This window comes from Tasmannia lanceolata, unplaced genomic scaffold (genome assembly GCF_043159265.1).
Source record: "Tasmannia lanceolata isolate RefF3 unplaced genomic scaffold, GAP_Taslan_0.1 ptg000018l, whole genome shotgun sequence".
NCBI lineage: Eukaryota > Viridiplantae > Streptophyta > Magnoliopsida > Canellales > Winteraceae > Tasmannia > Tasmannia lanceolata.
Genome location: NW_027518695.1, coordinates 20631591 through 20645947, shown reverse-complemented (window position 1 = coordinate 20645947; position 14357 = coordinate 20631591). Strand labels below are relative to the sequence as shown.

At 37.3% G+C, this 14357-nt stretch overlaps 2 protein-coding genes across 9 annotated transcripts; both read left to right on the top strand.

Annotated features, from left to right (window-relative positions):
* The first annotated feature begins 784 nt into the window (after positions 1–784).
* Positions 785–4528, top strand: LOC143851090 (agamous-like MADS-box protein AGL104). Of its 4 annotated transcripts, none has more exons than XM_077360416.1 (10): positions 785–945; positions 2298–2351; positions 2503–2518; positions 2602–2663; positions 2775–2811; positions 2904–2965; positions 3127–3226; positions 3475–3575; positions 3669–3900; positions 4137–4528. In XM_077360416.1, exons 1-10 carry the CDS (start codon positions 890–892, stop codon positions 4236–4238), a joined length of 822 nt encoding a protein of 273 aa, XP_077216531.1. In that variant the 5' UTR covers positions 785–889; the 3' UTR covers positions 4239–4528. The 4 variants fall into 4 exon arrangements, with proteins under 4 accessions (XP_077216531.1, XP_077216529.1, XP_077216528.1 ...); XM_077360414.1 differs by lacking the exon at positions 785–945 and adding an exon at positions 1480–1859 and having other exon boundaries at positions 2784–2811; XM_077360413.1 differs by lacking the exon at positions 785–945 and adding an exon at positions 1483–1859 and having other exon boundaries at positions 2781–2811.
* Positions 4529–10408: 5880 nt separating this feature from the next.
* On the top strand, positions 10409–14137 carry LOC143849666 (agamous-like MADS-box protein AGL104). 5 transcript variants are annotated; one of them, XM_077358781.1, is made up of 10 exons: positions 10409–10576; positions 11955–12008; positions 12160–12175; positions 12257–12318; positions 12433–12469; positions 12562–12623; positions 12794–12893; positions 13138–13271; positions 13356–13587; positions 13794–14137. In XM_077358781.1, the coding sequence occupies exons 1-10, from the start codon at positions 10521–10523 to the stop codon at positions 13893–13895; spliced, it is 855 nt and encodes a 284-aa protein (XP_077214896.1). In that variant the 5' UTR covers positions 10409–10520; the 3' UTR covers positions 13896–14137. The 5 variants fall into 5 exon arrangements, with proteins under 5 accessions (XP_077214896.1, XP_077214895.1, XP_077214894.1 ...); XM_077358780.1 differs by lacking the exon at positions 10409–10576 and adding an exon at positions 11183–11493 and having other exon boundaries at positions 12794–12854; XM_077358779.1 differs by lacking the exon at positions 10409–10576 and adding an exon at positions 11187–11493 and having other exon boundaries at positions 12442–12469.
* The last annotated feature ends 220 nt before the right edge of the window (positions 14138–14357 follow it).

Below are 14357 nucleotides of genomic sequence, written 5' to 3'. Positions count from 1 at the left end.
TACTTAGGGTCCACTACCTAGTGACCGAGATAAGCCACCCCAATGAGTGATGAAGGCAAGGTCTGATGCTGGCTATATACAGGAAGAAATGTTCAGTCTCAACTCCAACCAGGAATCTTTTAGGTCTGTAGAGAACTAGAATGTCATATCTTCCATCCCATTGGGATCTGTGAATCTATGAGCATGATATTCCTACGATGCTACCTTAGGGCAAATATGTGTCAATGTAATAAAACACGTAACATATTCCTTTTATGTTCCCAATAATTGTCATGAAGTTCATCAATCAACCTTATGCACTACATCATGACTGGCTTTAAGGGCATATAGTCTAACAAGGCCCACATGATTCAATGACTCAAAACATTTATTCTTCAGGCCCAACTTTAATAGGTCATGCCCCGAAAAAAAAATCATCTCTACAGGATGATTACCAACCTATTTGTAGCAGGCCAGGTTATAGAAACCTTTATAAATTAGTACATTGTGATTGTCCCATGGAGATGATTTTCGAGGAATAACCTACTTACGTCGGGGGACAATAAATTGATGATTTCTATCATTGAATAATTTGGGTTCATTGAATAATTTATGTTACAGAAAGGCAAAACGAACGGAGCAGAATTGTTACTTTATGTCAGAGTGGGTGAAACGGGCGGAGCAGAAATGTAAATTTATGTCAGAGCGGGTGAAACAGGTGGAGCAGAATTGTGCAGAGCGACTCAGTATTCCTCTTCAAACTCTATTTTTAGCTACATTTAGTCGGTGATTTAGAGAAATAAATAGAACGGCCGGTGGCAAAGAACACCATTCTCCGATTTTTTCCTACTGTGCGAACTGGAAAAAACAAAGAAGGGCTCAAAAGAAGGGTTAAAGAACATGCGCTAAGATGCCGTCGGCGTTAAAACGGAGCCATGGTTTGTGTGCCAAGCGACATGTTTTACGGTAGGCTCAATGATTTCTTACCAAATATAAAAGCCAGGGTAAATGTATGCTTAGCTGGTTGGTTAAGTTAAGTCCCTCAATGTCGTACATGAGAGAGAGAGACCGTCATCTTAATGTTTTACAGTTCTTTCCATAGATAGAAATCTAACACTATTAATCTTGATCAATCTCTTAATGTTTGTGTTTCTACCATCTTGTTTCTTTCTAAACCTGATTTCATTTTTCATTTTTGCTTAGAAATGTAAAAAACAACTGAGTAAAAATGAATTAGAAGGTACGAACCTTTATTTTTTTTATTTAATAATTTTGAAATCAATGAAAGTTTGGTGAACAGATTTTCTAGGGCAACATTTAATGAGATGAGTGTATAAGACCAACAAAGGCGGGGAAAGATATGTAAAGAAACAGTAGTCTGCAATTCTGCATGTAATGAGAGAAAAAATAGGAGGCGTGTTGTGAGGCCATTGGAAGAGTAAAAAGTTCACCTAAAAATCAAACCTATTCACACAGCCTTTGTTTTCCCTCTGTCATCATCTTCTGTCAAACGCCTAATAAAGCCAAAACTATTAAAACCCCCTTCTTCTTCTTCTTTCATCTGTGTTTTTTCTTCAACTTCTTTCCATATATATCAGCTTTCAATTTTTGTGATATGGATTAGATATTTGAAAGATTAGTGAAATCTCTTTTTTCCATCTCTGGTTGTTGCTTTTATTTTCTTTCTTTTAAGAGATGGGGAGAGTTAAGCTTGAAATTAAGAAAATCGAGAACACCACAAATAGGCAGGTCACTTTCTCCAAAAGGAGGAATGGGCTTATCAAAAAAGCCTACGAGCTTTCTATTCTTTGTGATACCGATGTCGCTCTCATCACGTTCTCTACTTCTGGAAGACTTAGCCAGTTCTCTGGGAAGAAAAGGTTTGATTTTCTAAATACGATACCTCCCTTTTTTTCCCTTCTTTTCTGTTTTTGCTTCCTTACTATTTAGGATGTGATCCTTGGCGGTTTGCTCGTTGGATTGATGAAATATTTGAACGAGTGGCGGGAACCTCCATATCTTTTCATCATGCAAGAAGATCGGCAAATAGGGAGGCCCATGGTTTAATTAGGGAAGGTTCCTCAAGAGCAGAATTGGAAGTATTTGATTTTCTTCCCCCTTTGACGCGTGTTAACTTTGGTTATCTTATTTTCTTATTTGTTTTTGTCTTCCTTTAATCATCTCGATCCAGGGGTTCTCCCCGTGTTTCTTCATTGTATTAATATAACTCTTACCAGTAAAAAAGAGAGGAGGTGAGATGTGATCGGCCGCATGACCAAAACATTGCATGAATATTTTTTTATTTTTTTTTTTCGCAGGATTGAAGATGTTCTTACTCGCTATGTCAATCTCCCAGAGCATGAAAGAGGGAGGTAAAAATATCATATTTTGATTTTAGATATATATCATTTTATCTCTATTCCTTGATGAGGAAGATTAATTAATTTCTCCTTTTTCCGTTTGACATGTTTTCGATTTGCATTTCCCTTTTCTGCACGTGTTTGGGGTCATGAAATTTAAAAGGCTGAACAATCAAGAGGTAGACAAACACCCCTTCATCCAAATCTTTCAGTTGAGATGTTTTTTTTTTGTATTATGATAAAAGGGTTTTCTTTTTCATAGTATCTCCAAAGGATCCTGCTAAAGTTGAAGTGTGAGAGTGATCTAGTTTCTCAATTGAACAGGTCCTAAGGGCTTCTTCCATTTGTCCTTTGATTATATTCTTCTAACACGTACTAGTTTTTGCGTTTATTAGGTCACCTTTTCTGATACTTTTTATTCTTTTATGACGGTAGTAACAGCAGCCCAGGAAATGTTAATTCCCAGATGGAGGTATTTACACAAAAATAAATCAACTTCTTGTGTGGAAATGTTCTTTTGTCCATGTCGGGATTCAATTGAGACTCATCATTCCTTGATTTCAGGATTTGCTAAAAGAAATTAATCGTTGTCAATGCCAATTGGAGCAAGTGGAGAAACAACTGAAGTAACAATCACCATCCTTTTATCTATCAACAAAACCCTAACTTGTGAAGTCCTTTTCCTGTATAAGAGATCAAGGACTCATCTGTTTATCTATCCAAAAAATCAAACTTTCCTTCTTGTATAAGAGATCAAGGACTAAACTTACTTTTGCTTGATTTCTAGCATTTTCGAAGGAGATCCTATGAAGATAACATCGTTGTGTGAGGCTCAGCACCATGAACAGGTCTTGGAAGAAACCTTGATTCGTATTCGTAGGCGCAAGGCAAGATCTATATGCATTGTTTTCACTTCAAATCTTACACAAATTTTCTCTATCTTGAAAGTTATAAAGTTGTTTAATGGTAGTCTGCTTAGACCTGATATTGTTAAGATGATACTAATTAAGCCATATAATATTCAACTAAGATCAGAACTCTTAGAAAATAGGTTGACATTTTTTTGTTGTTGTTGCAAAACTGTATTTGGTATCTACCCAAAAGAAGCTCAATTTTTTTCCCGTTTGGTGAACAGGCATATCTGCTGTCGCGAAATGGAAATGGTAATGGGATCCTCACAAATGATTCAAGTCATATCATGGATTTTCCAGATTCAAATGGCTTACTTCCATTGAGGTGCTTATTGCAATGATAGCAATGATAGTAAGAAAAATTGATTTGTATAATTAAAAATTAGAAGCTAAATATAGAACTATCTGTGCACTGTAGGGAGCAAACACAATCCTTCGCTGAATACTTACCCCCAAACTCAATTGCCTCCCCGACATTTCTTCATCGAAATGGGTTTCATGTGAATGGATGCAACACAAGCAATGGGGTGAAGGAGAACATTGTCCACCCACAGGAATTCGGACATGCCAATGTGAACCTATCTCAGTGGTCTGAACATTATGCAGGCAATGGTAGTGGACTTGCTTCAATACACTATTCTTTACCACAAGTAACTCTCTCTCTCTCTCTCTCTCTCTCTCTCTCTCTCTCTCTCTCTCTCTCTCTCTCTCTCTCTCTCTCTCTCTCCCCCCCCCCCATTCACAGGCGCGCAGGCGCACACACACACACACAAAAAGGCACAAAAACGAAATCTTAAAACAATAATGTTTCCATGGAGCTCTTATTTGAAATTATTTAACAATTACTTTACATTGAAAACCCTAAATAGCAAATTACTGTTTGTAGGGAATCACAACTCCAGGTCTACAAGGCTATGAATATGAGCTCTCGCCTAATGGTTCTTACCTTAAATCTCGTCCGGTCACTGCCATGCCTCCTACATTCTAGTCATACTGATGCATAAAATGGGTATGAGGAGGGTGCTTCTTTGGCATCACTATCAGAATTTGTTTATGTGTTGCCTTGTTTGATCTTTAGAACAATGAATAATATGTCTTTCGTAATTGTTTTTGAGAACCCAACCAAAAGAACTGAGATAGAGTTATGGGCTTGAGGATGATGAGGTTTATGTTGAATTTCAGTATCCCCAAAAAGCTTACTCTTTTAATAAGTATTATATGTTTGATGGATCTTAGATGCTACTGACTAGAATATATGATTTTCCCCATTTTCTGAAACTGCATTCTTGAGTTGGAAAATACATAAAATAGATTAAATACGTACTGGTTCTAAAATTTGTGTTGACTTACTCTTCCGCCTTCCTTGATCAAGAATTGAATAAAGTTCTTGGGGAGGTTTATCAATTCACTGAAGGCAAATGAATTTTGGCAAGCAATGCTTTAATGCATAGTTATCGCTTGATTGGCTACTTCATGTGTATGAATTGTTTTTAGTCTTTTGCACAAGGAGATCACAAAACCTTGAGGTATGAATTCTTTCTTACAACCCTTCATTGAGGATTTGTATCGGTAGCAGGTACTCACTTTTCATACTTCTATCTCCATATCCAACTCTTGTGTGCTGTCAAAGGCCTGTCTTAAAGGTGTTGACCCAGCTATATTGCAGCTTCAATTACCATAATCCATGAAAATCTGAATCCAAATGTAAAATTTTTCATTGCTATCTAAAACCAAATTGCTTATTCCAGAAGCTCCAGGACTGGCATTGAACATTTAGCGGATTTATTTTTACCCAACCATATTCTAGTAGAATCCATGTGATAGTTTTGCCAAATTGCAGAATTCTTAGTTGTTTAAGGCACAATGTATTACTCAGTGATGGAAACAGTGTGACAAATTGTTGCGCCTCAACCCGGAAGCATGCGAAATGAGGACGCAGTACCGCACGCCTATGGTTTGACCCACAAACACGCTAGGCCGCATATAACACCCACATCTAAAATAATAAAAGGTCATCAAGTTCTTAAACAAATTCTTCACATTATCCCATATGAAATAAAATAAATAACTTCCAAGACTTAGATAAACTAGACAAACCACGACTATCTGACTCTTCAATTCTTGAAATGATGTCCTACGCGCAAATACCATTCCACTGCGATCCTAAACCTGCTAGTCATCTAAAAATAACAGTCAAATTTGAAATAAAGTAATGCATTAAAAAAATACTATACAAAAACTTGCATTCATCACAAAAGGGTGGCTCATCCTTCCTACATTTTCTTCTTCAATTGCGAAGAAATGAATGACACCGATAACACGCAAGTGATATAGAAGAATGAATTTGAGTTTATTTCTGATAAGTGTCAATGTACAATCACCCCATTCACTTACTAATGAAAAAAAGGCCTACCAAATTTCCTACGCATCCTAGACGGACAAACGATTGCAGTTTATAATCATTCTCTCTATATCGGTAATGACAACCCCACTACTTATTCCCTACTCAAAAAAGTCTATGCCACATAACCTAGAGTTCGATTCATATGCGTCGCGACGGAGGGCAATTACATTAGTCACCCATTTAAGAACCGTCTGATCATTTCGTCGGACTAGATTAAAAGGGTTTAAAAACAATTGCTAAAGGTATCCCAAAGCCTTCTCGCTCAACGTTCCTAATCATCGCAATCCCAATCTAAAGCACAATTGCCGGGAAAAAAAATGAAGATTTCCATTTTCATCCTCGTTTCTTCCTCCCGTAGCCTTCTCTACTACCTTTCCTAATTTTAAGAGCACGTTTGGCTGCCTTGCCAAGTGAGATTTCTCTCCCACATTTCTTCCTCCCGATGGCTTCTATCTTTATTTTCACCCTCTCTCGATAGCTCAAATCCCGCCCAAGGAGTTTCGGGCAACTATGGATTAATCCATCAACACATTCAAATGTGAGCTGAAGGGAATCTGTTAAGTCAGTGGGTTTGTCTCGTGTCCACGTGTTATCAAAATCTGAGAATTTATTTCCTTCTTAACATTCAAAGTAGAAAATTCAAAATTAAACCATCACATAATCATAGAAACTTCTTGAAAATTTATCGCAGGAAAATGGGACCCCACTCAAGGGATGAAATAACATTTAGTATAAAAACGACCCCAACATCAGAAGTAGGTTTTTCCCATCCAATTTAAGTCTAGTAAATCAAAACAAAACGCAGCACCCAGAATTTTTTGTTCGAACAGTTTGTGAATTGAAAATTTGATGACGCCAATCTGTTTATCACCTACCACCAATACTTCAAAGATGTATTGATCGGTCCACAAGGAAACCATATAATTCGGTCATCGCTACTCCCCTCTCACCTTTTGCCATCCTCTCACCTTATGCCATCGCCGCGGGGGGTGGGGATCTCACCTGGCAAGGCAGCCAAACACGCCCTTAAAATTAGGAAAGGTGGGAGAGAAGGCTATGGGAGGAGGATGGAAATGGAAAACCTCTTTTTTTTTAGCGGAGATTGCAATTTGGATCAGGAATCTCATCCTAAAAATTAGAAAAGGTGAGAGATAAGGCTACGGGATACCTTTTGCAACCATTTTTAACCCTTTTTAATCTGGTTCATCAAAATGATCAGGCGGTTCTTAAATAGGCGACGACGTAATTGCCCTGCGTTATGATGCACGTGAATCGATCTCCATAACCAAACTCTACATATCACTATACTCTTAGTTTGGTTGCACAAACTCTAGGCAACCATCGGGATTTTGAAGGCCATTCCTTGTTTGGTTGCCAATATTTCATGGAACTCCAAGGAGACTCTTGACATATTTCCTAAGTAGATCTTGAATTTCGAAATTAGAGATCTACTTTTCAATACCTCGGCCACAAGATGAATCTACGAAACAAGTAATAATCCAAGGATTCGGTCACAAGGGTTTGTTCTCAAAGGTTGAGGCAGAAGGGAAAGACCAGATGAGGCTATGATGGTGGGCTATGGTGTGATAGTGAAAGGAGACATAAATGGACAGCAGTAGTCTATTGAGATTAAAGGATATGGAGGATGGGTATTATAGGTGTAATGGGGATAGGTATATGGGCTTTATGCCTATTGGTATTAGGATAAAGGGTCTGACAATTATGGGATATATGAGGAGAAGGCATGATGGTGTTGGATATAGGATGAAGTATGGTGTTTGGTCAAAGTTGTGGTGAGGGAATGACAATGGAGGTTCGGTTTCCAAGGATATGGAAGAGAGAGGGCTGTTGGTTATGGAATGGGACGAGAGAGGTAGTGGGTATATCAATTTTGGGTTGGACCTTATGTAACCTTCAATTTTTTTTTCTTCTCCTCCTTCCACAGATGGGCTGTAGAGAAGCATTTATAGGTGATGGGTAACTTGAGTTGCTAACCTTGGAGCATGTAAAGGTGTAGGGAAAAGATTAAAAGTCAATTTTAGGAAACAAATGGAGGGACAAGATGAAAGCTCCTAGAATGTTCCTTGTTTATAATAGGCAATTTTAGAAGGACAGCAAATCACGGCCAATTTAGGAGTGCAAGCTGAGTTTTAGAAAGCCTTTGATTGGTGTCTTTGTATAGAATAATATTCGAGATTTATAAAAATTGGTAATATTGACTAGTTTTCCCTTTTTTTATCCAAATTGGCAGAAATAATCCAAAAATCTCTCAAAATATGTCCAAAATAATAAACATTAAGGAATATTCCAGCAAGGGACGTTTTCCCAAGTTGGGAAAATGTGGCTTGGTGAGAGAATAAGAACGGAGAGAGAAAATGAAAGTCAATTGCACATTTTGTTAGATTTTGTAAGATGGCACAACTAGTTTCGAAATTTTCTTCCCAACTCTTGTTCTCTAATATTTACTTAACAATTTAAGGCCCGATACTGCCATAGAAATACCATATTTAATTATTTGGATTTATGTAAGCCGTCATTTTTTAACGGCAAACCATTTGCCCAAAAATTGATCAAATTGACGATCTGATTGAACCGTTCAGCTTAATTAATTTTGGATTGATGATCACAACCACTAAATTATGTTTTTGAAACCAATTTATGTATTTAAAATCATGTTATCAATCATTAGATTTAATAATTTCAACGGCTCACATTTATCCGCATTGATCCGTGGGTTTTCACAGGGTTTTCGATTAATTAATTGTTCCAATGCTTAATCAGGATTGGGGATTGACCCTGATTGATTTAATTTTAATCAAATAAGCCTAAATATACGTAAGAACACCCAAATTAATTTTAACCCTCGATTTGATGATTTTCTAAAAATCAGGTCACGGAATGGAATTAGGGCTCATACTGTGAAGTGACCCTAACTAATTTTAATCTAATTAGCGATTTGTATGGCTGGAACATGGCTTAGATGACCGAAAGTATATTAGTACATGGTAATAGGCCTCTCACATGACTTAGTATTATAAATAGGGCCTTTTACTAATGTTTCAGGTCAAACTAGTTTACCTGGTAAATTCCATCGCCAGTCGGACATTTTGGCCTCTGGGAGTGTGAAAATTAGCGAAATTCTACCGTTCATTTGAGAAATATTAGAAGTTAAAGTGTAGCAAAATGGGAGTGTCTACATCAGGATTATCCAAAAATCCTCAAGGGTCAAACGAGTAATGAGTGGGATCACTGCATGGATTCAATGGTTGATCCTGCAGGACTCAAAGAGCCCCACTAAGACCTTGCTCTCTAGTCCTACTATGGTCGCATTTAGGTAAATTGGCCCAACCAAGACGTACTCTGAAGATAACAATCAGATCATCCTAATACCTCTAATCACATCCAAAGTGTACATCCTTCCTCCATATCCTCCTCTGGTGGGTTGGGCCCCATAGGGGCTGGACACTTACTACCCCTTTGGAACGTACCAAGGTATATCGTTCAAACTACACCCTTGGGTCCGCAAATGCATTTGCAAATTCCTTTGAAAACATAATATGTATAATATGTATATTTTGAAAACCTTTTGATAAACAATTATAAAAAGCCTGGCCAGGCTAATTTAGAGGCCCATGATGTGATTGCAACTGTAAGTGATATTCCTCTATATATGAGGTGGAGGATTCCATGAAAGGCATCCGTATTGACCTCGTGGGTTGCCCTCTGACCCACTACTACCGTAAAGTGATCCTAAAACCACTGTTAGGCATACTAGAGCCATGAAGTGAGTTCATAGACCAATATGACCCCTCAGGTACAAGGACAAATATAGGGACCTATCTTGGTAGAATATCCTTATCCTTGTTTTCTATCCACGGGCTATTCTAGAATATCATCTTGTTCAGTGCGTCAATAATTCATTGCACCCATTCTACCTACTTAGGGTCCACTGCCTAGTGACCGAGATAAGCCACCCCAATGAGTGTATGAAGGCAAGGTCTGATGCTAGGTATGTACATGAAGAAATGTTCAGTCTCAACTCCAACCAGGAATCTTCTAGGTCTGCAGAGAATGGGAATGTCATATCTTCCTTCCCATTGGGATCTGTGAATCCTTGAGCATCATATTCCTACGATGCTACCTAAGGACAAACATGTGTCAATGTAATAAAGCACGTAACATATTCCTTTTATGTACCCAATAATTGTCATGAAGTTCATCAATCAACCTTACACATTATATCATGACTAGCTTTTAGGGCATATAGTCTACTAAGGCCCACATGATTCGATGACTCAAAACATTTATTCTTCAGGCCCAACTTTAATAGGTTATGCCCCAAAAAAATCATCTCTATAGGATGATTATCAACCTATTTGTAGCAGGCCAGGTTGCAGAAACCTTTATAAATTAGTAGATTGTGATTGTCCCATGGAGAGATGATTTTCGGGGAATAACCGACTTACGTCGGGGGAAAATAAATGGATGATTTTTATCATTGAATAATTTGGGTTCATTGAATAATTTATGTTAGAGCAGGCAAAACGAACGGAGCAGAATTGTTACTTTATGTCAGAGTGGGTGAAACGGGTGGAGCAGAATTGTAAATTTATGTCAGAGCGGGTGAAACAGGTGGAGCAAAATTGTTACTTTATGTCAGAGTGGGTGAAACAGGTGGAGCAGAATTGTTCAGAGCGACTCAGTATTCCTCCTCAAACTCTATTTTTAGCTACATTTAGTCGGTGATTTAGAGAAATAAATAGAACAGCCGGTGGCAAATAACACCATTCTCCGAATTTTTCCTACTGTGCGAACTGGAAAAATCAAATAAGGGCTCAAAAGAAGGGTTAAAGAACATGCCCTAAGATGCCGTCGGCGTTAAAACGGAGCCATGGTTTGTGTGCCAAGCGACATGTTTTACGGTAGGTTCAATGATTTCTTACCAAACATAAAAGCCAGGGTAAATGTATGCTTAGCTGGTTCGTTAAGTTAAGTCCCTCAATGTTGTACATGAGAGAGAGAGACCGTCATCTTAATGTTTTACAGTTCTTTCCATAGATAGAAATCTAACACTATTAATCTTGATCAATCTCTTAATGTTTGTGTTTCTACCATCTTGTTTCTTTCTAAACCGAATTTCATTTTTCATTTTTGCTTAGAAATGTAAAAAACAACTGAGTAATAATGAATTAGAAGCTACGAACCTTTATTTTTTTTATTTAATAATTTTGAAATCAATGAAAGTTTGGTGAACAAATTTTCTAGGGCAACATTTAATGAGATGAGTGTATAAGACCAACAAAGGCGGGGAAAGATCTGTAAAGAAACAGTAGTCTGCAATTCTGCATGTAATGAGAGAAAAAATAGGAGGCGTGTTGTGAGGCCATTGGAAGAGTAAAAAGTTCACCCAAAAATCCAACCTATTCACACCGCCTTTGTTTTCCCTCTGTCATCATCTTCTGTCAAACACCTAATAAAGACAAAGCTATTAAAACCCCCTTCTTCTTCTTCTTCTTTCATCTGTTTTTTTTCTTCAGCTTCTTTCCATCTATATCAGCTTTCAATTTTTGTGATATGGATTAGATATTTGAAAGATTAGTGAAATCTCTTTTTTCCATCTCTGGTTGTTGCTTTTATTTTCTTTCTTTTAAGAGATGGGGAGAGTTAAGCTTGAAATTAAGAAAATCGAGAACACCACAAATAGGCAGGTCACTTTCTCCAAAAGGAGGAATGGGCTTATCAAAAAAGCCTATGAGCTTTCTATTCTTTGTGATACCGATGTCGCTCTCATCACGTTCTCTACTTCTGGAAGACTTAGCCAGTTCTCTGGGAAGAAAAGGTTTGATTTTCTAAATACGATACCTCCCTTTTTTTCCCTTCTTTTTTGTTTTTGCTTCCTTACTATTTAGGAGGTGAGATGTGATCCTTGGCGGTTTGCTCGTTGGATTGATGAAATATTTGAACAAGTGGCGGGAACCTCCATATCTTTTCATCATGCAAGAAGATCGGCAAATAGGGAGGCTGATGGTTTAATTAGGGAAGGTTCCTCAAGAGCAGAATTGGAAGTATTTGATTTTCTTCCCCCTTTCACGCGTGTTCTTCGACGCGTGTTAACTTTGGTTATATTATTTTCTTATTTGTTTTTGTCTTCCTTTAATCATCTCGATCCGGGGGTTGTCCCCGTGTTTCTTCATTGTATTAATATAATTCTTTCCAGAAAAAAAAAAAGAGGAGGTGAGATGTGATCGGCCGCATGACCAAAACATTGCATGAATAAATTTTTTATTTTATTTTTTGCAGGATTGAAGATGTTCTTACTCGCTATGTCAATCTCCCAGAGCATCAAAGAGGGAGGTAAAGATATCTTATTTTGATTTTAAATATGTATCATTTCATCTCTGTTGTTTGATATGGAAGATTAATTAATTTCTCCTTTTTCCTTTTGACATGTTTTCGATTTGCATATTCCTTTTCTGCGCGTGTTTGGGATCATGAAATTTAAAAGGCTAAACAATCAGGAGGTAAACAAACACCCCTTCATCCAAATCTTTCTCTTGAGATGTGTTTTTTGCATTATGATAAAAGGGTTTTCTTTTTCACAGCATCTCCAAAGGATCCTACTAAAGTTGAAGTGTGAGAGTGATCTAGTTTCTCAGTTGAGCAGGTCCTAAGGGCTTCTTCCATTTGTCCTTTGATTATATTCTTCAAAGTTTAAACACTAGTTTTGGAGTTTATTCGGTCACCTTTTCTGATTATTTTTATTCTTTTATGACGGTAGCAACAGCAGCCCAAGAAATGTTAATTCCCAGATGGAGGTATTTTCACAAAAATAAATCAACTTCTTATGTGGAAATGTTCTTTTGTCCATGTTGGGATTACATTGAGACTCACCATTCCTTGATTTCAGGATCTACTGAAAGAAATTAATCGTTGTCAATGCCATTTGGAGGATGTGGAGAAACAACTAAAGTAACAATCACCATCCTTTTATCTATCAACAAAACCCTAACTTGTGAAGTCCTTTTCCTGTATAAGAGATCAAGGACTCATCTTTTTCTCTATCCAAAAAACCCTAATTAGTGAAGTTTCCTTCCCGTATAAGAGATCACGGACTAAACTTACTTTCGTTTGATTTCTAGCATTTTTGAAGGAGATCCTATGAAGATAACATCGTTGCGTGAGGCTCAGCACCATGAACAGGTCTTGGAAGAAACCTTGATTAGTATTCGTAGGCGCAAGGCAAGATCTATATGCATTGTTTTCACTTCAAATCTTACAAAAAATTTCTCTATCTTAAAAGTTATAAAGTTGTTTCATGGTAGTCTGGTTAGACCTGATACTGTTAAGATGATACTAAAGCCATATAATATTCAACTAAGATCAGAACTCTTAGAAAATAGGTTGAAGTTTTTTTGTTGTTGATGCAAAACTGTATTTAGTATCTACGAAAAAGAAGCTCAATTTTTTCCCTTTTGAAGAACAGGCATATCTGCTGTCGCGAAATGAAAATGGGATCCTCACAAATGATTCAAGTCATATCATGGATTGGCTCCCACAAAGAGAGACGCAGTCCCAAATCATGAATTTTCCGGATTCAAATGGCTTACTTCCATTGAGGTGCTTATTGCAATGATAGTGTGAAAAATTGATTTGTATAATTAAAAATTAGAAGCTAAATATAGAACTATCTGTGCACTGTAGGGAGCAAACACAATCCTTAGCTGAATACTTACCCCCAAACTCAATTGCCTACCCGACATTTCTTCATGGAAATGGGTTTCATGTGAATGGATGCAACGCAAGCAATGGGGTGAAGGAGAACACTGTCCACCCACCAGAATTCGGACATGCCAATGTGAACCTATCTCAGTGGTCTGAACATTATGCAAGAAATGGTAGTGGACTTGCTTCAAGCCACTATTCTTTACCACAAGTAACTCTCTCTCTCTCTCTCTCTCTCTCTCTCTCTCTCTCTCTCTCTCTCTCTCTCTCTCTCTCTCAATTGACGGGGGGCGCACACACACAAAAGGAAACAAAAACGAAATCTTAAAACAATAATGTTTCCATCGAGCTCTTATTTAAAATTGTTTGACAATTACTTTACATTGAAAATCCTAAATAGCAAATTACTGTTTGTAGGGAATCACAACTCCAGTTCTGCAAGGCTATGAAGATGAGCTCTCTTCTAATGGTTCTTATCTTAAATCCCGCCCAGTCACTGCCATGCCTCCTACATTCTAATCATACTGATGCATAAAATAGGTATGAGGAGGGTGCTTCTTTGGCATCACTATCAGAATTTGTTTATGTGTTGCCTTGTTTGATCTTTAGAACAATGAATAATTTGTCTTTCGTAATTGTTTTTGAGAACCCAACCAAAAGAACTGAGATAGAGTTATGGGCTTGAGGATGATGAGGTTTATGTTGAATTTCAGTATCCTCAAAAAGCTTACTCTTTTAATAAGTATTATGTGTTTGATGGATGTTAGATGCTACTGACTAGAATATATGATTTTCACCTTTTTCTGAAAATGCTTTCTTGAGTTGGAAAATACATAAAATAGATTAAATACTGGTTCTAAACTTTGTGTTGATTTACTCGTATGCCTTCCTCGATCAAGAATTGAATAAGTTCTTGGGGAGCTTTATCAATCCACTTAAGGCAAATGAAATTTGGCAAGCAATGCTTTAATGCATAGTTAT

Bases quoted from the DNA above. Each gene is read 5' to 3' on its own strand.
- LOC143851090 (XM_077360412.1), top strand. From the start codon at position 1,675: ATGGGGAGAGTTAAGCTTGAAATTAAGAAAATCGAGAACACCACAAAT. The intron at 1,860-2,297 runs GTTTGATTTTCT...TTTTTTTCGCAG, and splicing joins CAGTTCTCTGGGAAGAAAAG to GATTGAAGATGTTCTTACTC. The intron at 2,966-3,126 runs GTAACAATCACC...CTTGATTTCTAG, and splicing joins CAAGTGGAGAAACAACTGAA to CATTTTCGAAGGAGATCCTA.
- LOC143849666 (XM_077358777.1), top strand. From the start codon at position 11,309: ATGGGGAGAGTTAAGCTTGAAATTAAGAAAATCGAGAACACCACAAAT. The intron at 12,470-12,561 runs GTATTTTCACAA...CCTTGATTTCAG, and splicing joins ATGTTAATTCCCAGATGGAG to GATCTACTGAAAGAAATTAA. The intron at 13,272-13,355 runs GTGCTTATTGCA...TGTGCACTGTAG, and splicing joins AATGGCTTACTTCCATTGAG to GGAGCAAACACAATCCTTAG.